Genomic DNA, 25,777 nt, shown 5'->3' on the forward strand with positions numbered 1-25,777 from the left:
CCTTCCCCTGCTCCTCCTCTTCTTTGTATTCTTCTTCTTTAGAAAAAAAAGTATTGTGTGCATATTTTCAAGTGGAATGGTTCTTGTATGGGCACTCTTTCTGTAGAATACAGTGTTCTTTATTATTTATTTATTTATTTATTTATTTATTTATTTTACAGAGAGAGAGAGAGAGAGAGCAGGGAAGGAGCAGAGGGAGAAGGAGAGAGAATCTTAAGTGGGCTCAATGTCCAGTGCAGAGCCCAACTGGGGGCAGGCTCTCAAGACCCTGGGATCATTACCTGAGCCAAAATCAAGAGTCAGATGCTCACCTGACTGAGCCACCCAGACACCTCTAACACAGTGTTCTTTAAAAAAATAATCACTCATTTGACTTTAAAATTTGAAACATCGTAAAGCCACCACATATACATATATGTGTACTCATATATATGCATATATAAATATAAATTACCTAGTGCTCATTTAATGTGATGGCTATGAAAAATCAATGTCCCAGTAAACAGAAATTAAACTTGTCAAAAAATAAACAAGTGAACACCATCTAACAGCCAGCCACAATATATCTTCGTGACAGACAAAATATGGGAATATGTGTCTTCCCTAAATTATTTCCCTTTAGCTGCTGTTTTGGGATCTCAATTCACAATGGTGGAAATAAGTTTTGTTGCTTCCCTCTAATTCTTTAATAACAAATATATTTGATACAGATTGAACATGTGACCACACTGTCGTTGCCAACTTTTACGTGTATATTAAATGTATGGTGGATAATTATATCACTTACCAAATACAAACATATGACAGTTACGTTGTCTTGTGAACTCACAACATAAGATAAGCTGAAGAAGACAAATATTCATTGATCTTTTTCCACTAATTACAGAAAAGAATGAGACCTTCAAATGTATGTGTTCAACTTTTAAATGAATCATTCAATTCCCTTTGAACAGCAAAATTGGTAATCACAGTTAAATTTATAAAATATAACTGTCACAGTCATTACATTTGTTTATAGTTGTCTATTTATTTGCCAGGCTTCTGTGTAAGATTCCAAATGCGTCAAAAACAGAAACTCTCTTCTTCATAATATTGCTTTTAGCAAGCATGTACCTGGAATGTTATATTTCTTTTAATTAGAATTGAAATATAGTTGTCAATATATCCAATCAATTATTTGGCCTGTGTTTGTAAGTAAGTGTTTTAAGTCCCCTTTTCATTTCATATGAAGCCTGGCACATAATGCACAAGAGATAAAGGATTTAAAGATGAATAAAAAGCAAAAGCAGCAACTACAGCTGAAAATAAGAGATGTTCTTTTAATTTTCCCCTTAATATTAAATCTTAATGTGTAAAGCATGTGAGGTTTATTGGTATTATACAGATTGCAATATTAAAATTGTGACATGGTCTGATACAGGTTGTATTATATATAGATCAAGAAATGTAACAACAAAACAAAACAAACAACCCCCCAAGAAACAAACAAAGAATTGTATACCTTTGTTGTTATCCATTCCTCCTACAGCATACAGAGTTCCAACTGTAGATTTTCTAGGTTTAGTTCTTGGACTTTGCATTAAAGTTCTTCTTTCTGGCAATAGATGATATTTCATTGCTTCCAGAATCAGTTTTTGACATTCCAGATCATTCTTAAATAATGCATGGTTTTCTAAGTCAGCCAATATCTGTGAATAATACACAATTACTGTTAATAATATTTTTTATAGGAATGAGTATATGACATCAGTAGTTAAAATTAGAAGCCTAATGCCTATGATTTTACCCCTATATTGAGAAAAATGCAAAATGTAATAGGAATTAATTACATTGACAGAAAATATGAGTAAAATGGAAGGCTTCCATGAGAAACAGAATGGATTTTATTTTCTATTCAATACTATTTATTGTCATTTAATTACATGGGTTGTAAAGAAACTTCTAGAAATCACTTTTTCCATTCCCTTTCCTCTTATGAAACCTGATTATAAATTGAATATAGTTGCCTCTGTTGGCCATAAGGCTGTGTGGGAAAAGAAATTAAAAAATAACCTTCGACAAATTACATTAACAATCTTCATAAATATATATTTATTTTAAGATATCTCAGGTATAGTTTAAAATCCTTTCGAATACAAAAAATCAATAAAAATGAAAACAATTCTCTTTATCTCTTTAAGTTTGCAAGTGGTTGGAAAGTCGTATAGTAGGCAAGGTTTCCAACAGTGAAACTAAGAACTTTTATACCAAAAATCTAGCACCTGAAGGAGGGATAGAGTAAGACCAGCTGTTTGAAGCTATATTATGTTTTTCTTTTGCTACACGAGAGTTTCATTCCCCCAAATGCTTCTGTGTACATTTCTTTGAACACATCCATTGTCTCTCTTATTTTCTTCTTCCTCTGTTGTTCTTTATCTTCTCTTTTTCTTTCTTTCTTTCTTTCTTTCTTTCTTTCTTTTTTTCTTTTTTCTTTCTTTCTTTTACTATTTCACTATCACTTTCTCTTTCCTAATGAATCAATATTTCATTTCAAATGACAGTTAAATCTGTCACACATATTTAGAAAAATTAATAAGTTGAAAATTTAATATTGACTCACTGACCTTTTCTTACCCATCAGTAAGAAACTTGACAATATGTGTACTCAAATATGTACTGAGTGAATAAGTTAGTATATGATGGCAGCATATAATTAATTAATTTTAACACTATAATTTTAACCTTAATTAAGTAAATTTATTTAGCCATCACATGACACATAAATTGTTGGAGATGACAGGAAGAATATAAAACAAATAAGATAACTTATATGACATGTAGGAAAGGTAACATAAAAGTTCTGAGGGTGAATAAGGAATGTAATATATTAGTTTCCTGATGCTTTGGAATATTGAAAGAAGATGTTCAATTAAATTCTTGGCTACATTGTACTTTTTGTACACTGAAGTCTTAGTGTTGACTTCCTATCCACCTTCATTTTAAACACTAAACAAGAAAAACAAAAAAATAAATTTAATGGTATGGAATAGGATAGAATATCTCTAATGGATGTTTTAAAAGGACTACTGTTTTTCTCTTTCAGTAATTAAAAAAAAATTTTTTTGACCGGCAAAGAGAATATCTATTTCTAACAAGACCCTAATGGTCTTTATAAAGTAAATGGAAAAAAAGTATTTTGATATAGCTTTTGGTCATCTCTGTATCAAAGAATATTTTTCTACATCTCAGCCTTTTCCTTTCTTTAAAAGGAAAACAATTAGCTTTTCCAGTGATAAATGTATATATTGCTGAAGTTGGCTTCCATAAATTCTTCTCTCCCTTTTTCACTGTTTTGGAGAAACATGGGGTTAGTTGACCATAAGAAACTTTCTTTTATTAGGATCACACTCTAGGAATATCTTATCCAGATAAACAGTTAAATACCAAATAAAAGGGGAAAAAAAGAAGCGCATTCAAAAGACAGTGCTTCATTTCTGTGTTTGTGTCTTGGAAAACTATAACTCATAATCAAAAAGTTTAACTGGAAATTTGAGGCTTAGGTTTTAGATAAATGGATTCATGACATAGATGGAAATATTTACAAATTTTAACATATGAGTACAAAGTGACATTTGCATTAAAAAAAGAGTTCAGAGACTATTTCCAATATGCAAATGACTCTTAACTAATTATAGTGGATTAGTTTTAGTTTAAAAATATCTCTATGCCTTCTTTTTTAATTTTATCACCATGTAAAAATAATGTTCAATATTTTAATAAATATAAGATTTGGGTTTAAAAATATTATAAAATATTATAAATTGTTTATTTCAAAGTATAACAAGGAAGATATACAAAATAAAACTAAAACTTGTAATTTATTTCTATAAAATAACCAAGGTATCCTGTACTTAGTTTTTTCCTTTTATTAACAAAACATTGTTTAAATTTTCTTAATTGTGGCATGCCTCTAATCATTTGACAAAGTTTTTTATTTTAAAAGAAATTGAGCGGCACCTGGGTGGCTCAGTCGGTTAAGTGTCTGGCTTTTGAATTTGGCTCAGGTCATGATCTCATGGTGGTGACATACAGTTCCATGCTGGGGTCTGTGCTGAGTGTGGAGCCTCCTTGGAGTTCTCTCTCTCCCTCTCTCTCTCTGCCTCTCCCCCACACATGTGCACTCTCTATCAAAATAAATAAATATTTAAAAAATTGAATTCTTCATAATCACTTTTACTTTGTTATTGTGTATTTTCAAATTATGACTTGTAATTATTGCTTATGAATACTATGTGTCTCTGATTATGTCCTCTGACGACACTTTTTAGCATTATTATTCATCTCAAATTAAGACACAAATTCAGAATAATATAATGGTTAAGCTGTCTTTTAAACTTGAACTATCTTTAGATTTCCTAAATTAACCCAAAATTAACACCACTTACTCTTCCCTATAAAATGAAAAATAGTTTTTTTTTCATATTCTTCCATTTTTAATGAATCCTACACTATTGTGAAATACCATCTTTGTCAAATTTAGAAAATATATCAATGTATTTCAATAATTGTGTACTACTTAGAAACATACTCATGTTTATATAAGAATTTGTACAATAGGGGTGCCTGGGTGGCTCAGTTGGTTAGGCGTCCGACTTCAGCTCAGGTCATGATCTCACTGTTCATGGGTTCAAGCCCCGTGTTGGGCTCTGTGCTGACAGCTTAGAGCCTGGAGCCTGGTTTGGATTCTGTGTCTCCGTCTCTCTCTGCCCCTCGTCCACTCATGCTTTGTCTCTCTCTCTCTCTCTCTCTCTCTCTCACACACACACACAGAAAAATAAACATTAAAAAAAGTTTTTTAAAAAAAGAAAGAATTTGTACAATAATTGTCTACAAATTAATCTATTCCTCGGATGACTACCTATCAATACTCCCCCTAATCAAGGAAAATCATAATATAATTTATTTTATAATTTAAAAAGTTTTTAGGACATTTCACAAAATCTGCATTGTTAGTATATTCTTACACTGAGAACAATCATTTACTACATCATTATAAATTAATTGTGTATTACACCTCAAGAAAAGATTTTACTCTCTACAAACAATAACATTTCAAAATATTTTGTCATCTAGAAGTAATTTGAGAAATCAACATATCCTGAGACTAAAAAGGAAGGGCAACATAGGGTATATTGACAATTAACATTACATAAAAATCTAATGGGTTGATCCTTGGATCTGTGTCAGCTAAGCAGCCACTTTGCAAATAAGTCTTATCTCCAAACAACCTTGGTAGGTTTTCCTTGTGATGAAGTAATGATCTGCAAGTTAACGGTAAGCCTGTAGCTGCAGAATAGAACGTGGCCAAGAAACATGCATGATAGTCAGATTGACTACTATGAAAAATCAGAATAATCTATTAATAGCTAGCATTCTCAAAATAACTTGTTACAACATTACAGTTGCCAGAAATGTCATGAATTTTGATTAGATATATTTTTGCAATTGTGTATATTAAAACATTATTAATTTCTTTTTGCACACTCTTCTTAAGGTTCCATTGTCTTTATTACTAATTACACTTTGGAGAAAAATACAAATTCAATTTTTAAACAATGTTTATTTAAAATGACCACTACATTTGTAATTAAAGCACGAATAATTTGATTGTTGATGGTTTGAGGAATTGAACAACATGCTTAAAATAGCCACATGTCTAGCAACATGAAAATATTGATGAATGTTTAATCCCATATGTTTACACATAGACACTCCTCAACTGCACTTTTCCAAGAGTATTATATTAATTTATTTTAAATGCCTTCAATAAACTCAAATTATGACTCTAAAAGTATTGCTTCATGAAAATGGAATGCATTATTTAAGTACCTAAAGTTTGCATTGTTTTGCCAGCCTTCAAATAAGAAAATAGAATAATTATAATATGATGCAGAAAAAAGTTGTCTCCTCTCTGCACATTTTAACTTTATATGTCAAAGAAATTAATCTCTTGGTTAGAATCTTTGTCATGATTCTTTGCACTAAATCACATGTATGGATATTTCCTTAACATTATAAATAACTGTCTCATATAATAAGCAAACAAAATCAAATGCATAGATTTATTTGTGCTTCATGACCTACTCTTATTACATACAGGGCATACTCCTCTAATTTTGTAGTAAAAGTCAAAATATTTATATTATAACAATTTGCATTATACATAGACTTTTTGAAGTACCATAAAATAATGCCAGTTAAGAGATATAATTTACAGTAATGTGTTCTTATGATGTTAATGGCTAGAAAAAGGGAGAGTAATAACTGCATGAATGAAGACATACTTTGAAAGGCAAGGTGACTAACAGGATCTATACAAAACTTAGCAAATACATCTATACCTTCTATCTGGTCAGGGAGTGCACTGGAATATGGAATGCAATGTTGAAAAAACAGCTAAAGAAAGATAAATTTAAACTTCCTATGGACCAAAGGAAGTATTAACTCTTCTAACACTGTGTCCTTTGGCTATCAAGGTTATGCAAACATTCTCACATTCATAAGAGTGTGACAAAATTCCATATATCTCATGTTATTTCATAATATTTCAAACTTTTGTTTTGCTACCAGAGGTTGTGCTAAAGAAAATCTATTCACGTTATCTGAATCTATAAACCAAAACTGATTCCATTAAAAATGACAGTCCTTAGAGAACAAGTGACAGTCTCCTACAGTCTTTCAAGTTTATTGCTTGACAAAATGAATAGGATGAATGATAAAATATTATGATACACTGTAAGCTGCAAGAAAGTAAATGATTTTCTACTTCAATATCTTATAAATAGGTCTGATACAAATAAATTTTCAGGTGTTTTTATTAAGCAGTTTATAAGATGGAGAAACAATGATTTAATAGGCACACTTAGTGGTGAATAAGCCCCGTGCTTGTTTAATAGTCAATATAAGGTGCTGGTGAGAGGGGAGAGTAAGTTATCAGAAAACTTTGTAGCAACCTAAGAAATAGTGAAGCTTGTAGGTCGAGTTGTTCCACTTTGCAAGGGACAATATAAACTGTCTCATGCCAGAGAGATTTTCTGCAGATTTCCTCCCTTTCAGATAGATTTTCGAAGACATAGAGGGAAGAAAATGGACAATTAAATGAAAGCTTGGCAATAGAAGTTAGTTGGTGCACCAATGCCAACAACGCTTCATCAGCTATTATTTGAGTATCTGCTGTGACTGGAACAGCCTAAGCTTGTGTAAGAGTAACTAGCTCAACTATAGCCGGAATATCAATCTTCTGCCTGAAAGAAACTCATTGATATGAGTAGAGAGATCCTTATATTACATTTAAAATCCCATTTATATCTGTTGAAAAGAATTTTGGCAAAGGATAGAATCATGACATATTAAGAGATGGAAATACCTTCTCATCTTTTCTGCAAGCATAATCACTATTCTGGCTAAACTACTTGAAAATATTATTTATATTTTAAAATAAATGAGAAAGCGGATACAGTACAGCTACTATGTCTCCTCCTGTGCTGTCATTTCAAAAGGAAAACACAAATTACTGACACACTAAAGCTTACATCAGATACATCTGAATAATTCTTGCTCAAGTATTTGAGGAATGAGAGGAAACCATCTACAAAATAAGGATCAGGTTAATTAATTTTATTCTGAATACAGGATATTTTCAATTCTGAATATTTGATTGCCTTAAGATGAAAAATAATTGGCTAGGCTGACAGTACAAATAGAGAAGAATAATGACATGATCACAAGTAGAGCTCATAAAATTAACTCAAATGATAGTTTTTATTAGTGACAAATGAGATGGGTTTTATGCTGCTATAATTTATGATTATTAGTTATTTAACATGGATTTGCTTTTCCATAGGTAGTTTGAAAGCTCAAAATTTCAAAAAACTGAAATAAGTGATTCTGTGCCCTGCATGAACATCATCTTCATCCAGAAAAATTTCATTGCATTCTAGGTAATCTCTGGACCTTTCATTCGTTCATTCATTCATTCATTCATTCAATATTCAGTCAGAACCTATTTTGTGCCAAGTGCTGTAATAGGCACCTGTTTGCCTTCAGTCTCTCTCACCACTAATCTATTCTATTCAAGTCTACCTTCCTCCCCGCCCCTTAGAACACTTTTGTTAATTTACTCATATCTAGCTATATTCTACAGCATGCATTAGTTCATTATTGTTTCCAGGACATTATTCAGCCTTCTCAGACTAGCAGGACAAAAATTGTGCAATACAACTGTATTTTAGCTATTCCATCACTCTCTAAGATACCTTATGTATATTTTTCTGGATTTCATACTTTAGCTCTTCAGACCTCTTTATTCTCATCTGACTGGATCCCACCTTTTTAAAAAATAATATTGGTAATGTCTTTTCCCTCTAGGTCTTCTATTAAAATAGACACAATTATCAGAGTTTGGTGTACATTCTATTACTTCCATGAGTACTACCTAATTAAGTGGCTGAGGCCACAACTGACACAATTTGTTTTTATTGATCATATTGGACTTTAATCAGTTGCCATCTGTGTAGTCATTCAAGGGCTTCAGATGCATGCTAGTCATAAACTTGTAAGAAATCAGGAAAAAATGTCTGCTACCTCTTGTTGGGTACAACTAGCAAGGTTATAGGCTCCTAGGAATTGCTCAGTAACTATTTAAGTGATTGAATATTTACTCTGATTAGACTATTAATTTATTTTAAATAACATTTATAGCATTGAAGTTTGAAAATAGATAATGTATAGGCAGAGATATATTCAATATCATTGCAAATTACATGCATAAATTAATTGTCTGTACAAATATTTATGGTCTTGGAGCACCAGGTGGCTCAGTTAATTAAGCGTCTGACTTCGGCTCAGGTCTTAATCTTGATATTTGTGAGTTCTAGCCTGCATTTGGCTCTCTGCTGCCAGTGAGGAGCCTGCTTCGGATCCTCTACCTTCCTCTCTCTCTGCCCCTCCCCAGCTTATGCTTCCTCTCTCTCAAAAATAAAATCAGCATTAGAAAAACAAAACAAATATTTATGCTCTTTCAGAAACATCTTTGCTTAACAACCAACCAAATATCTACATTTCTAAATAATTTATCTTTGATTCAGCTGATGGCTTGCTTATTTCTAGTCATAGTCAATAGCAAAACTCCATTGCACAAATAATTTGGGCTCTTGAACATTATGTAAGGTGATTTGACTTGTCACTAAGGAACATTGAACTTGGATGTTCCACTAACAATTCAAACTCACTCATTTAAATCTGAACTTATTCTTTACCATTGCCATTCTTCTTTCTGTATTGACTCATGCCTTCTATCTCTTATTGATGGATGACAGCTTTTCTTTGCCTGTACATCTGTTTAAACTATTTAAGCTGATTCAAACTTTTGGAAAATACAGTATATGAATAAAAAATATCCCCAAATGTGTTTTCTTTACTGAGATCCCTTGATAATTCAATCTTTAATCCATTGATAATTCTATTTAGAAAAGTTTATCTTCTCACTCAAGCCCACTCCAAAGAGTCATTAAATATTGTTGATTATTACAATACTGCCTGAGATCCTTCCATTCCGCTATTCTCTTCCCTTTCCGAAAGCCACTTTGCTTGTTGATATGAACTCTTTTCTGAATTTTTGAGAAAGATTAAAAATTTTAATTCTTGTATGTGACATAAGAAATCATATGCAGAATCCAGACTACTCCTACATCGTGTCCTAAAACATATGCATTCACCATTTACTGTCTTATTGTCTTGTTTCCATTCCTTGCATTACAATTGGAAGTATTTCTTAAGTATTTCCACTTAGTTCAGGCTCATATCTCACTGTACTTCCAGACCAAACTTCTGCTTTGATAACGCTGTTCTATTTGCTACCCCCCACTTGAGCTTTTTCTTTATTGCATCTTTAATGTGATTTTTCACCTTGGAACTACCTGAGTCTCAGTTGAGTGTTCTTGTTTTATCTGTGTTTTCAATGAAAAAAACTTCCTCTGTCTTTTCATATACAAATGAATTTCCTTAGGACTTAGACTTGATCTGTAATTTCCTTATTTCATTATTTAGTACTCTATTGCTTGTACTTAGTAATTGCCAGTAGAAAAATACACTGTTTTTATCTTGCTATTATGGTTCTGTATGTAGCTGTTTCATTCTTAAATATTAATTGTATTTATTTGAATTTTAAAGGTAAAATCTGGAGGAGTATAACTTTCTAAAATTCTGTTGTCATCTTATTTTGCAAAAAGATAATTGGAAAAGGACATGTTAAAATGTATGCAGATTTCTCATGAGAAACCATTATTGCATTTTTGCTTCTTTTAGCTCTTTCACACACACACACACACACACACACACACACACAAAAAATTCTGATTGGGAAATAACAGATCATAGCAGTTAGCAAGCCATCTCTGTGAGGAATCAGGCACAGACTCAAATTGGGAAGAATGCATATTGCACATTTGTGCTTTTTGAGGATACCGCGAGACTTATGAAAGATAGATTTCTTTATCTGTAGCATTGGATTAAATGAAGGTATTCTTAACTTTTGAGCTGTGTGATGTAGTAATTTTCCACATGTTAAATAGGTACTGGGCTATGTCTGTGTCATTGCCTGCATGACAGAGAGATGCTTAAGAACCAATATTTTTTTTCATAGATATTATACATAATAACATTATCAAGTGTTTGATATTTTTGATACATTAATAAAATGTATGCTAAGAATAAAATTAATAGCTATTTCTATTTTCCTTGATGTTTCCTTTTCCTAAACTCCCTCTTCCTTTCTGAAGATGTTTAGCCTGCTCCTATATGTCTAGTCTCTATTACAGACCTTTCCTGGCCTGGACAATATCTCAAGCTCTAATTTACACTAACATTCTGGATCATCTTCTCCTGTAGAACTCATGTATCTGCTAGATACCAAGATAAAAAGATAAATCTCCTAGGGAAAAAGTAGTTAAAAACATTTAATTATTACTAGTTGGATGGTTTTACTAATATCTTATAGGAATGATTACATTTCAATCCTAGCTGTTTTTGCCTGAAATTGATGAACTCTACTCAAATGAGGTACTCAAATCACAACCTGATTTCAAAACATCTTGCAATAAGTAATATGCTCTTGAAAGAATAAAATGTATTGTGTTATTCAGTGTTATTTGCATTTCTGTAAGTTTTTCTTGTAAGAAATTTCTCTGAGTTAAGACACAATGTCCCCATACTAACTGTAGTTAACAAGTACAATGCACTAAGTGTAAGGGTCACTCTAAAGTATACTTTCCCTTGAGAGGGATAAATGTACCAGTGACCTACACACAATATCAAAAAGAAAGTAACTATCTTAGGCTTATAAAGAACATCTGGTGCTACAAGAAAGATTGAAAATTCTTCCCCTGCTCCTCCCATATTCTGTCTGAGAGAAGTTGATGCTGATGGTAAGAAGCAAACACTCCCAGATGTTAACACAGATATTCAGGAAGGCAATTGAAAGGATTGAATTCAGTTTACTCTGGAAAATTAGATTTTTTAAAATTTCTATAATAATGTAGGCACAGTATGAAATTTTTGTTTTGCTTTAGCATTGTCTCAATTAAATAAAAACTTTTCGATTTCTCTCACACTAATTATAAGGTATTAGTCAGTATTTCACCTCCCTCATTCCACAAAGAGAAGATGGAGAAAGAATTTTAATCACTGCATATTTGCAGATTTCCAGCTTTCTTTAGATTTACTCTGATCAAAGTCCAACATACCTCTTTTGATCATCATCAGTGAGATATGTTCCTGTGAAAACATCAAGGTGGATGCATCTTGCAAGTCAATAAGGGATTAAAATAATTCTCCCAAGTAAAGCTAATTCCACTGGGCATACACTCTGCCTGTAGAGTTTCTAAAGTTTGGGTATGAAATGAGTTGTTCAAACATCTTGACTGAACAAACTTCAGGGATAAGGGAAAATATAGCCTTATTAATATAAATATTAAGGACATTAAAATAATTGGAATGTGTCAAGCCCCATGTCAGGCACTTTGGAGTATGCAAAAGTAATGTATCAGTTCCTAATTTAAATAATTTACAATATAATTTATATTATAGTGGAGTCACATGTAATTTATAATATAATGGAACATATGCTTATTATTTCCTAGTACTTACAGCTAAATAAAAGTATTTTTGTTGTGTTGAGAAGCCTATTATATCTTTATCCAACATCCTAATTTTCAGATGGTTGATTTTTCCAAAACGGGAATCATGAAACCATTCACTCTTCTTCTTTTCCTTACAAATAACCCTCCTGGACTTGTATAACAGTTGAAAGTCATTTCAACAAGCTACATTAATCAACTTAATGCACAAGAAGATAATTTTTTAAAGTGGTATTCACTTGATCCGACAATTCTTCTGGGTGTTTATCTAAAGAAAATAAAACACTGACTTGAATGTATATGTGCACTCTCATTGTCTCACAGCATTAGCATTATTTACAATAGCTGAGACATGGAAACAACCTAGGTGTCCATTGAGGGATGGATGGATGGATAAAGAAAATGTGATATGTATATATGTAGGATTATTATTCATCCCTATGAAAGAAGGAAACCCTGCCATTTGTGACAACATGGATGGACCTTATGAAGGGCATTATGATAAATGAAATGAGTCACAAAGACAAAGACAAATACTATATTATTTTACTTATATGTGGGATCTTCTAATACACATACACACACACACACACACACACACCCCAAACTCATAGTTGCAGAGAACAGATTAGTAGTTGCTAGAGGCAGGGGGCAGGTGGTAGGTGAAATGGGTGAAGATGGCCAAATGGTACAAGAAATATGGACAAAGTACTCTAGGAAATAGGAAGACATGCTTAACCAAGTATTATGTGGTAAATAAATACTTACAACAGAGTGTCTTCTTTAAATTGAATCAATAAAGACAAGTACCTGTTTGCCAGGCACAGAAAAGAATAAACGATATTTCAAGAAAAAGGTCAGAGGTTCAGAGGAATAAAAGGAAGTCAAGCAGAATCCAGACTAATGATATTTATTCAAAATATGCTATTCATTGAGATTCTTTTTACTTTTTTAAATGTTTTTATTTATTTTTGAGAGAGTGAGCGCACACACGTGAGTGGGGGAGGGGCAGAAAAAGAGAGGGAGACACAGAATCTGAGGCAGGCTCCAGGATCTGAGCTGTCAGCACAGAGCCCGATGTGGGGCTTGAACTCATGAACCATGAGATCATGGCCTGAGCCGAAGTCATACACTTAAACGATTGAACCACCCAGGCGTCCTGAGACTCTATTCTTAGTAAAATCTTTCTTTCTCTTATATCTTTATATATTTTAATCTCCATCCATCCATCCATCCATCCACCCAAACTTCCATCCTTATATATAAAGCCATGTAATAGTATAATCAGATTATGCTTATGTAATCATATAATCGAATGTCCTTATGAATCCTTTTTTTCTCTCACTTAACACATCAAATCCACTGGACATACTTTTAGTTTAACCTTCAAGATATTCTAGAATATATTTACAACTTTGGGACAAGCTAACATCCTCCCTGGACTATTGTAAAACCTCCTAACTAGTGTATCTGCTTCCAGTCTGTCCTTTTAGTGCTGATTGTTTTCATTTGTTTCCCTGTCATTCAATTTGCACTGTTCTCTGTCCAGTTTAGTTCCTTGAGGGGCTAAACATTCTGGAACTACATCACATGGCTCCGTTGCTGAATTGCTTTTGGCCAAGTCCAGCCAATGGGACTTACAAGCATAAAGTTAGATGGTGGAAATAAAGATGAGTGTTTTCTTCCCTATTCCCTGCAAAACATGGCTGTAGTGATGTCCTTTTATGACTACAGCTCAAGTAGGGCAGCCACTCTGTTATAGTTCCGATATTTCTGAAGTAAGTAATATGGTTTTCTCCATTATCACCTTGGTTCAGGGGCCCTGAGTCCTCAACCTACTTTGTGCATTTTCTAAACACTGGCCACATCTCTGTAAGTAGTGCCTTCATTAACATCTCTTCATATGAACCATTTTTGGTAAATTTTATCTCCTGCTGGGATCTTAGCTATTGCACCATCATATAGTTTATTTTTCATACACTAGCTAGAATGATCCTTTTAAGATAGAGTTACTCTCTACTTTTGAATACATTTGAATTTTTCCATAATAAAAAATAAGAAGAAACAACAGAGCATGTGTCTTCTCTGTTCAAAATCCCTCAGTGACTTTCCATAGTAATTGACATAAAAGCTAAACTCCTTATGACCATCTAAGCCCTGTATTACCTATTTCCTGAACACTTCTGACCTCATCTTCCACACACCTGCTACCTTGTCCAAAGAATTCTATTTACCTTGGCCTCATTGCTGTTCCTTCTTCCTGGAACACTCTTTTGTCTGATATCTATTTGGTTTTTCCCTCATTTATTTTTTTGTCTCTGCTCAAAGTCACTTTCTCATAAAGGACTTCTCTGGCCTACCTAAATTGGCAACCCCAAGCACTCTCTCACCTTGTCTTGTTTACTTTAATTCATAATTATTTTCACCATCTGAGGTTTAAGGAAGGCATAGTTCATTTGATGGTTGTTGCCAACCCTTCATTCTGTCCTCCACTTCTTGTTAAAATGTGGCTGCATTAGAGTAAAGAGCAGTCTGTTTGAGTCAACACCACTCCATACAGGCGGCACTTAGAAAGTCTTCATGAAATGAGTGAGTGAGTGAATGAATAAGTGAAGAGATTTCTAGACTGATTATCACCGAATGATTGATTCTGGTGTTTTATTAATGGTAGCAGTTTAGATCTTTGCTGTTTTCCCTGTTGTATGTGTATATATGATTTACTGTTAATCAACATATCAACATATCAATAAAATGAATATGTGTTTTGAAAAATTCACCCTGGAGGCATTGTGAAGAGCAGATACAGATGGGGAAAGATGTCACTAGAGTTGGACAATTATCATTGAGTCCACTGCAAAAAAGAAAAAAAAAGACTAATCTAAAGTTATTGAAAATATACATGGAAAGAAAAGGTTTAGAACATTTTTAAAGAATCACATTTACCAAAAAACAAAACAAACAAACAAACAACATACACACACACACACACACACACACACACAAAATCAAAATAAAAACAAAAAATTCCAAAATTTGGTGACACATGAAGACAATAGCTGTTAATAAGGAATTTATTTGAAGATCTAACACATATCTAGTCCTTGTTTCTGGACATGACATCAGGACAAGATGCCATTCCTGTCTCCTAAAAAATTGATCAATCACGGGGTGCCTGGGTGCCCAGTTGGTTAAGCATCTGACTCTTGATCTGAGATCAGGCCATGCTCTCACAGTTTGTGGACTTGAACCCCGCATCAAGCTCTGTGCTTACAACGCCGAGTCTGGGATTCTGTCTCTCCCAGTCTCTCTCTCTCTCTCAAAATAAGTATTTAAACTTAAAAAAAATTTGACCAATCAGATGAAGTGTGTATTTACCATTCAACTAAATCTTTATATTTCAGGCATAACTTATGTATGTGCCCAATTCTACATATATTTTAGCATACACAGAAAATAATGAGCATTAGCACAAATATTAGGATGAGGTCAAATCTAATGTTCAGGATAAAATCTCATCTTTTATTTTTATAATAGCTGAATATTATGAGTGACGACTCACTGAAACTAGATTTCATGTGTTCCTTTTGATTAAATATTCATCACTCCCTAAATTCTTACCATATACTTGCCATCTTTTATTCTAGCTTCTTTTTGAAAAGAGTAGAACACTTATGCTGATTTGTAGCAAATTGGGAAGTTGTTTAATGGTTTGGAAAACCCCTATAGCTGACTGAATTGAGAATAACACACTCATTATTATTTATGACTCTATTTCCAGGTCTTTATAGGTCAGCTTATTGAATTCACTGAATATGCTGCTTTTCCAGCTCAGCAAAGCAAATTTTGCAAGCTACTTTGTGGCAGAGAGACTCATAAAAATGTGCCAATTTTTTAAATTATAAACACATTTTATAATTTGTGTTTATAACTTGGGATAATTTACTCTAAATGAAAATCTATTGTTCATTAACCTTTGCCATTAAGAATTCCAAAACTTTAAAAAATAATAACCACCCAGGGACACCTGGGTGGCTCCGTCGGTTGAGCATCTGACTCTTGATCTCTCCTCAGGACATGATCTCATGGTTCATGAGACCTTTTTTTCACACCAGGAAAATGAGAAACATAATATGCAAACTACATCAGGAAAGAGATTAATAACAGAACATGATTTATATAATACTTATTTTTAAAAGCTATTTTTCAGTTAACACGATATTTATTTTTTAAATGTTCTTCAAAAGAAAAATAAATATTTTGCTTTAAAATCAACAATTGAATTTTGATTCTTTAAACATCTATTTATTAAGTCATTATTCCATGCCAAATAAAGATAAAATTTCTTTGGTGAAAAAATAAGTGTTCAGAAGTATGCCTGAGTATTCTATTTTTTAAATTTTTTATTTATTTTTGTAAAGATTTTTTAAAAGTAATCTCTAAACCTGACATGGTTAGGTTAGATCCCCCAACCCTGGATCAAGAGTCACACGGTGTTCTGACTGAGCAACCCTAGCGCCCCATACGTGAAATCAAATTCTATATTAGTTATTCATTCAGGAAAATGTTTCCTTTGAATTACAATAAAATTAGACTTTGTAGTTAAAATTATATAACTTTCTACTTCAGATATAACAGGAAAAATTGAAATGTTCAGGATCTATGTTGTCTTTTCTGCTCTAGGTGTCATGATGACAGTTAATACCTCAAAAACTGCTAAATGCTAAGTAAAAGTTAAAATATTTTTTTTGTCTGAAAGCTTGTTCTCATAGGTGGAAAAAATTGTTTTGATAATTAGAATTCCTAAGTTCCATTGCACATGCCTCTGTGAGTTTTTAAATTTAAAATATCTAAAGTAGTCTGCTTTAATTCTCACAGCCTGAATTTCTACTTGCAAAATATTAGGGGGCTGGTTTTGAAGGTCTTTCCTCCCCCCGAAAAATTCTGTGAAAGTAAGGTAGATACACATTTTAGTATGGCATTGTGTGATCATTCACATATTTTCCCTGGTGATTATGGAAATATAAATTCTAAACTGATCTGAATTGGCTTGATAAGGAAGACAATAGTGTGGGTAAGAGATATTAGAGTAAACTACAAATTAACAAAATTTAAAAAAAATCACACAGTTTCACCAATTATTGTTCAGGTTAAAAAGAAAAAAAAGAGAAAAGTAATATACCCACTTAATGAGTTCTACTTGATGAGTTTAACTATAGAAGACTAACAAAAATTACTGATAATAGCAAACTCTTAATTGTTTTCATTAACTTAAAATTGAATATATGGGGGCGCCTGGGTGGCTCAGTCGGTTAAGCGTCCGACTTCAGCTCAGGTCACGATCTCACGGTCCGCGAGTTCGAGCCCCGAGTCCGGCTCTGGGCTGATGGCTCAGAGCCTGGAGCCTGCTTCCGATTCTGTGTCTCCCTCTCTCTCTGCCCCTCCCCCGTTCATGCTGTGTCTCTCTCTGTCTCAAAAATAAATAAACGTTAAAAAAAATTTAAATAAAAAAATTGAATATATGGAAAGTAAATAAACTTTTCTCTAATTTATCAGGAGTCTTGAATTGGAAAATTTGATGTATTTGTGGGAAATATTAAATTAACATGTGCACCATTTTCTTAATGGGGTTGGAATATGAAATTGCATGGTACTCAGCACCAATAAGATTATTCTAAGATAATTTATCTTTGTATTTTGAAAAAAATAACATCACTCCAAAAAATTCCGAATAGTTATGCAAAATAATATATAAGTATTTACCATTTTTTAACATTAGCAGTGCACTGTTACTTTTTGAATATTATTAAAGTAACAACTTATATTCTGGGTGACCTATAAGTATTTGCCATCTAATTAGAATGGAAAAGAGTGCTTTTGCCTGATTCTCTGGATAGTCATTAATGTTAAATTGCTCTTCTCTTGGGGGTATTTTTTCCATTTTCAGAGTCATTATAATAATAAACTATTTTATTTATTTGATACTCTTGGAAATTAAAATTACAGTCATAGTCATTTCAATACTTGTGTGATAAAATTCAATTCACTTGTGATTCATTCACACAGTATATAGTTTGCTTCCTTTCCTCTTAGGAATGATTTAAATGATACAAGCTTGCAAAGTAATTTTAAACAGTTTATCTATTTTTTTAAGTCATAGGATTTTTGTCATTTAAAAGCTGTGAATGATGACTCTCAGGAAAAAATGACTCCAGTGGAAGGAATCTATATTTCAACTAAAGGCCATTTATTTGATGAGCAAAAAGTTCTTTAAGTTTTTTTGTTTGTTTGTTTGTTTGTCTGCTTTCTTTTAATACATATTGAATGACTGAAAGGCTCATGAGAGGTTTCAAGCATTGTAAAAATTATTTTTTTTCAGATGGAAAGACATACATGTCTTAATTCTCCATAAAACTGTCAAGTATTTATTGAGTAGGCATCAATTCTTAGGGAAAAAAAATTAATTTCATTCACACAATGTTACTGACAGAAAAAAATATTTCTATCTTCTTGTCCTGAAGTGAAAACTGAGGTCCAATGAAATTAAACTTTCCATGAACAAACACTGAATTAATGTTGAACTCAAAAATATCAAATAAACACTCATTTATACCACCGCATCTACTCAACTACCAAAACTTGCATGCACATGTTTTTGCTTTTCTCCTGTTCACATAATTTCCAATCCTCTTTTCTAAAGTCAATCTACCCACTTATGCATGAAATCCTACCTACCCTAGCACATTTAGATAAAATATTACAACAGTTCTTCCCTCTGTCTTACATCATCAAATTTCCTGTCTTCAGAATCACACCTGTGAGTATGTAAACATGCCTGATTCCTCTCCTTCAGTTTGGTGTTTATCAATATATTTTGTTTGTTTTCTTTATCAGTTTATTGACCCTCAGCTCCAAAATGATCTTTTTCAACTGTTTTGTGAAAATGGATGATGAAATGGCCCGTTAAGGTTTTTTTTTGTTGTTGTTTTTTCTTTGCCAGCTAGCACTATGGTAAGCATTGTCAGTAGAGGACACTGGAGAGACACTAGGGAGAAAGATTTTGCTTCCTGGTTTGAGTATGCCTATTCACCGGATTTCTGCAATGAATGCAGTTTCTCTAGTGCTTGCCTCCTGCAGAGCATGATGGCCAGGAGAACCTAGAAAATTATCCCAGAAGTCTCCCCAGGTGATTTTGTAGCAGGGTGTCTCTTTTGGGATACCTAGAGGGAAGATTGCTAGTAAGTTCTAAAGGACAGATTTCTAGAAAATTCTACCACTGCTACACCACAATGACTTGTCTGCCCTTTAGTTAGCCATGGCTGCACTGTCTTCAAGGAGGTCTGAATCTCAGGTGGGGTGCTTCCGTGGGTGCTCTGTCTCAGCCCTAAGGCAGTAAGTAGCTGCTCCTTATACAAGAATACCTTGTTTTATAGGACTTTGATTTACTGTGCTTTGCAGATATTGTGTTTATTACAAATTAAAGGTTTAAGACTTCACTGGAGGAAGTAACTAAAGATGTGGTAGAAATAGCAATAGAACTAGAACTAGAAGTAGAGCCTGAAGATGTGACTGAATTTCTGAAAGGTCACAATAAAACTTGAATGGATGAGTGGTTGCTTCTTATGGATGAACAAAGTGGTTTCTTGAGATGGAATCTACTCCTGGTGAAGATGCTGTGGAGACTGTTAAAATAAAGAATTTGGAATATTACATTAACTTTGTTGATAAAGCAGTGGCAGGGTTTCAGAGGATTGACTCCAGTTTTGAAAGAAATCTCTGTGAGTAAAATGCTATCAGGCATCATTGCTTGCTGCAGAGAAATCATTTGTGAAAGGGAACATCAATCAATACAGTAAACTTCATTGTTGTCTTGTTTCAAGAAATTGCCCCAGTCACCCCAGCCTTCAGCAACTACCACCCTGATCAGTCAGCAGCTATCAACATGGAGGCAAGACTCTCTACCATCAAAAAGAACACGACTCACTGAAAGCTCAAATGAAGGTTATCATTTTTTTAGTAGTAAAGTTTTTTCTAAAATAAGTATGTACATTGTTTTTCTTCGACATAATTGCACATTTAATGGGCTATACTTTTATAATTGTAAACATAACTTTTATATACACTGGGAAACCAAAAAATTCATTGGACTCACTTTACTGTGATATTCACTTTATTGTAGTGGTCTAGACCTAAAACAGCAATGTCTCTGAAGTATACCTCAGAAATCTGCTATTTCTATATTCTTTAGAGTTCCTTTAGCTTTTTAGTTTCTAACGCTTCCTTACTCCAAATCCTTGTTATACTTAGTGATTTTTTAAATAAATTTTCCATGTTAAAATTTCACTTTGTTTTTGTTTCTCTTCATTGAATCCTGGCTGATAAACCCAGCCACTTACAGACTATTTTTTTGGTTCAATTTTGCAGTTTTAAACATCCTATGTATTTACTATTTTAAATGCTAGTTTTCCCACATTTGCTTAGCTCTATTCCACAGAAATTAATCTTGTCAAAGTTACCAATGACTTTCATATCCTTAAAAATCAATTAACGTACATCGTTCTATTTGATCTCTCAGCAGCATTTGGTACAGGTTATCACTCAGTCCTCTCTGATGGTTTATTTTATGAAATTTCTGCCAGCAAGCTCCCTTGGTTTATATACTATTTGACTAGTGTCTTGATTTCAGTTACCAGGTTCTTTCTATCTCTAATTTTGTAATGTTTCGATGCCCAGAACGTGATTCTGAGTTCTCTGTACTTATTTATCTATTCTGACTTCTTAGGTAATACTATCTCATATCATGGCTTTAAATTATATCTATATGCCAACGGTTTCCTAATTTATATCTCCCAGTGTACCTCCACAACACCTAAATGATGCATTCAACTGCCTATTCAACATTTCCACTTAAAGGCTTAATAGAAATCTTAAAGTCAGTATTCCATAATATCCTTCCTCATTGGGGCTCAAGCCAAAAAACCTGGGATCATTTCTGATTCCTCTCTTATCTCTTATTCTCCCATATAAACAGCTGTACTTACAAATATAACTAGAATGAGAACACTTCTCACCATCTTCATTGTTACTACCTTATTACTCTTATGTGACTTCTCAAATATCTCACCTCTGCTATTGCTATCACCTCCTAACTGGTTTCCATTTTCTACTCTTGTTTCCCTGTAGTATACACTCTACACAGCAACTAGATAGTCCATTCAACTGTGTACATGAGATAAAGTTCTTTTCTGCTTAAAACTCTGCAATGGCTTCCATCACACTCAAAGGAAGTACCAAAGTCCTTGCAATTGCTTACAAGTCATTCAATGATTTCGATCCTCACCTTCTCTAAATTCCTCCAACAACTCACTCCCTGGATGACTCTGTTTCAGCCACACAGGCTGCCTTGCTTTTCCTCAAAGAGTAACAAGCAAAAATATTTTATAAAAATAGCAGTGTGGACAGGGGGTGCAGGAACAATATGTATTTTATCTATATCCCAAATAAATTACTGATCAAAATAAAATAATCTTATAATTGGATCAAGGTAATTTTCTCTACTATAGCTTAACCTATGATATTTGCCCCCAAATTAAGAGTATTCTTTAGTCTAAGGATCCTATTTTAATCTTCAGATTTTATTTCTATAAACTTCAGTTACTAAAATATTAAAGTAGCTTCATGAGTTAACTGAGTTCCCTAAATCCTAAATTAAAATAGCTAGAAATATTTTAATGATTTAAATGGCTTTTGCTTCATTCCAAACATTCCACAATTTTTGTTAGTCCTCTTACAAATTATTATGTCCTTTAATTTTATCATTGTTATATAAAATAGGCATGAATAAAAAATGAAATTCTTCTTTAATGTTTAATTGAGGAAAATAATTGTTCTCACACTGTGTGGCCTCTTTGTAAATGTTATGTATATTATTTAATATGTACAAAAATGCTTATGAACTAACTGAAGTTCAAGGGTTTTTTTTCCCCATGGAATGGACTTTGTTTTCTGATATATTATGCTAGCAATGAAAATGGGACATTTTTTTCTTATAGCCAACTTATTTTTAAATGTATCATTAAATCAGAAGAATTCTAATGAATTTATGTTCTATGGATATATCGAATAAAGTAAATTCTATGGATATATCTAATAAAGCAAAGAGATGAGGGAGCATATCCTATTTAATTTGCTTTCCCATTGTCCATTCAATAAAGGATTTTCAGTAAAGTCTGAATCAATGTGCTCTTTATGACTTCATCCTTAGTACCCACTGTTAGCTCCATCATAACACACTATTGTAGATTTCTCTTTCATTTCAGATAAGTCATATATCAACATATGGTTAAATGAAACTACAATTCCTAAGACCTAGAAAATGTTTTCATTTGTTGACTTGATGAATACTTTTTGAGTACTTATTATGCCAGGAATTTTGTGAACAAGAGCTTCAAGTCTGGTTTTCTGGAAAATATATTTACAAGGAAAGAGATAAAAACAGATTAAAACTCAAGAAAATAGTAGGTGAAAGTGCTAAGAACAGGACAGACTTGATGTGGCATGTGATTAATTAGAAAGAGTCAGCCATGCTATGATGAATGTAAACATCTTCTAGGCAGTAGACGTTCAGAAAAGGGGTGTGGTGGGCAGTTCATCCCAGCAGGTAGAAGTATGTTATTAATGGCATTTTAAAGAATTGTCAAGGTCTAGTAATAACAAAAGTGGGCTGACTTTTGGCCATTTTATTATTGTCTTTAATAATCTACAAACTATGCCTCCCCTTTCATTGCTCGCACCTGAGAAGATATTCCTATCATCACCATCCTCTTCCACTGGCAAGCCACTGCTTCTAGCCCCCAGCATCAGCTGGCACAGATATGCTATAGAAGAAATAAACTTGACCTGTGCCAGAAACAGAAGGAATATCAGTGTACCTAGAGTATACTAAGTGCTGGGGAGAGATTAGGTCAGGGAGTTTGTAATCATGAAATAGACGATGTAGACTTTGCAGGGCAAGGATATTAGCATTTTGTCCTAAGAGTATAAATCTTAAATTTGAGATTAATGCATTCACACTTCAAGAGTTCTGTTGGAAATTACTGCCATAGTTAAGCATAAAAGTTCGAGTAACAGGTAGGATACTATTCCAATTGTGCAGGAGAAGGATGGTGGTGGCTTATTTTAGGATGGGGCTGTAGCGAGGCCAAAAAACAAAAAACAAAAAACAAAAAACAACAGACTAAGGATATATTTTAGAATACAGTCAAAAAGGACTTCCTAAAGAACTGAATATTAAATGAAATGCAAAGTTAAGAATTAAAAGTGATGCTAGAATTTAAGCCTAAGCAACTAGATGGTTGGTAGTGTATTTACTGAGAGTAGGGGAGCAGGGAGAAAGTCTTGGGATCTTCAATTCTTCCAGTACGTGAAGTTTTGGATGGCTCTTGGATATCTAATTAGAGATATCAAGTAGTTAACCAGGTATTTGAATCTATCTCTCAGGAAAAGTTTAGAGCTAAATATATAAATTTGGAACTTACAATTGACTCCTATAAAGTATTTAAAAGTACAGAAGTAAATATTATTCTTTATGCAGAGCACATGGTGTCCTGGGGCATTGCAACATCACGGAGTACAAAAAAATTAGGAATAACAATTGGGTAAGAGTGGCCAGATCAATTCTGTCAAACGTCACTGGGAAGCCAAGTATAAGATAGAAACAAATGAGATAGGCAGAATATTACAGCATGGAGGTTTGCGGTGATTTTAAATTGTTCAAAGGATTGATTACAGTGGATTGAAGAGAGAATGATGATTATTAATAATTAGATTTATTACAACTATAAATAATAATTACATATTTTGCTTGAAAAGGAAACAGAATTGAAACCGTAGGTAGGAATGTGAGGAGTTTTGTTTAATATATGCGAAACAACAAATCTACATGAGTTAATACCAATGATCCGATACGGAACAAATTAATAATATAAAATATAAAAGGGGTCACTGAAGTAGTGAAATTTCAATGGCAATAAAGATGGGATACAAACCACAAGCATTGATATCAGCCCTTGACAAAAGCACAGAGGCTTTCAGCACTGTAACAAAAAAGTAGTCTTTCAGATTAGGTTCCAATTTCTCTACCCTCGTGACCAAAGAGAGTAATGTGTGTAAGTTTGAGTTTGTGCTTGTGCATATCTTTTGTTGTTGTTGTTGTTGTTTTTACATTATAACTCACTTACAAAAATTGATGAAATAAAAAATTATTGTATTTTCTTAATATTATAACTTGAACCGTGAATGCCATCATGTGATAGATGATCATGAAACTAAATGGTATTTCCGGTAAGATTTTAGAAGCATACATTGTCTGAGCATTTCTGTTTTAAAAACACTGTTTCTCAAGTTTCTTTTAGAGAATAACATTATTCTACACTTTTAAAAACTATTACAGTCTAGTTTTGTGGAGAAGACTATTTCTTTGATGATGTCTGGTATAATCATTAATTAATCAGACAGCAAGCAGATCAGAGAGAGAGAGAGAAAAAAAAAAAAAAACCCAAACAAAATAGAACAAAAACAAATTGAAGAGTAACAAAGACCGGAAATGCATTGTTAATGTGTTTGATTAATTCCTTTTGCCTTACTCCTTTGTAAGAGTTAAAAGTTTTTTTCTTTTCTTTTCCTTTGTAAAAGTAAGATATATAATACACTAAATACTGAACATTTATGCTGACAAATTTGGAGAATTGTTGGAATTATCAGGTGGTCTATCAATGCTTCCTTTGGAGAAGTAAAACCAAACAAAACATATAAATTACTCAGGAGTATAATCTACTCGGTATATCTTACATTGTGATTTATGAATGCTTTTGTTATATTGATTTGTTCTTTGTCACTTTGCTTGCTTTTCATTAGGATTTTTAGTGGTGGCTATAATTTTTATAGACAGCAGAATCTATATCACTGGTATCTGATCAACTGTCACATTTCCAATGGAGTAAAAAATGTTGATGACCTCTCCCTTCTCATATTGCTATTATTACATAAAGAATCTTTTGGAATAAATTAATTACAGCTTTGCATAGAAATATGTGTTCTTATAAAATAGAAGTAGTATCTGTTTCCTTAAGATACACTTTTGGTTTCCTTGTTATTTTGTTATTTTTTATTATTAAAATAAGCCATTTTCTTCTAAGCTTAGGCAATCATTTGTTATTCCATTTCATATGTTTTTTTCTTTCACATTTTGCTACCGAAAGTGTTTATGTACATAAACACACACACACACACACACACACACACACACACACATGCAGCTACGTATTTCCTTTAAAAGTCAGTAGGTGTCTGGTTAGTAAGTTATAAGAAATCTTTATCCTTGTCATCTCAAAAGAGAAACAATACCAATTCCAAATAGGAAACATAGTTTATTTGTATATGTCTAACCTTCTAAATAATCTCTGACTGTGATAAAACTGAGTTTTTTGGAAGATATTTTGACTTGAGTATATATAGAATTGCAATCCTTTCATTTTTGGAATAACATGATTTAAATTTCCAAACCAATCATTAGAAAGGAACACACCAAAAATTGGATAGTTTTTGTA

General features: G+C 32.9%; 1 protein-coding gene across 2 annotated transcripts in view; it reads right to left on the minus strand.

Annotated features, from left to right (window-relative positions):
* Window positions 1–25,777, minus strand: part of KLHL1 (kelch like family member 1) — a 362,590-nt gene that overhangs the window by 117,396 nt on the left and 219,417 nt on the right. For both annotated transcript variants that reach the window (XM_049647049.1, XM_049647048.1), the window contains one exon: window positions 1,502–1,688. In XM_049647049.1, the coding sequence (XP_049503006.1) occupies window positions 1,502–1,688 (187 nt within the window). The remainder of the gene's footprint in view (window positions 1–1,501; window positions 1,689–25,777) is intronic.

This window comes from Panthera uncia, assembly GCF_023721935.1.
Source record: "Panthera uncia isolate 11264 chromosome A1 unlocalized genomic scaffold, Puncia_PCG_1.0 HiC_scaffold_16, whole genome shotgun sequence".
Classification (NCBI taxonomy): Eukaryota; Metazoa; Chordata; class Mammalia; order Carnivora; family Felidae; genus Panthera; species Panthera uncia.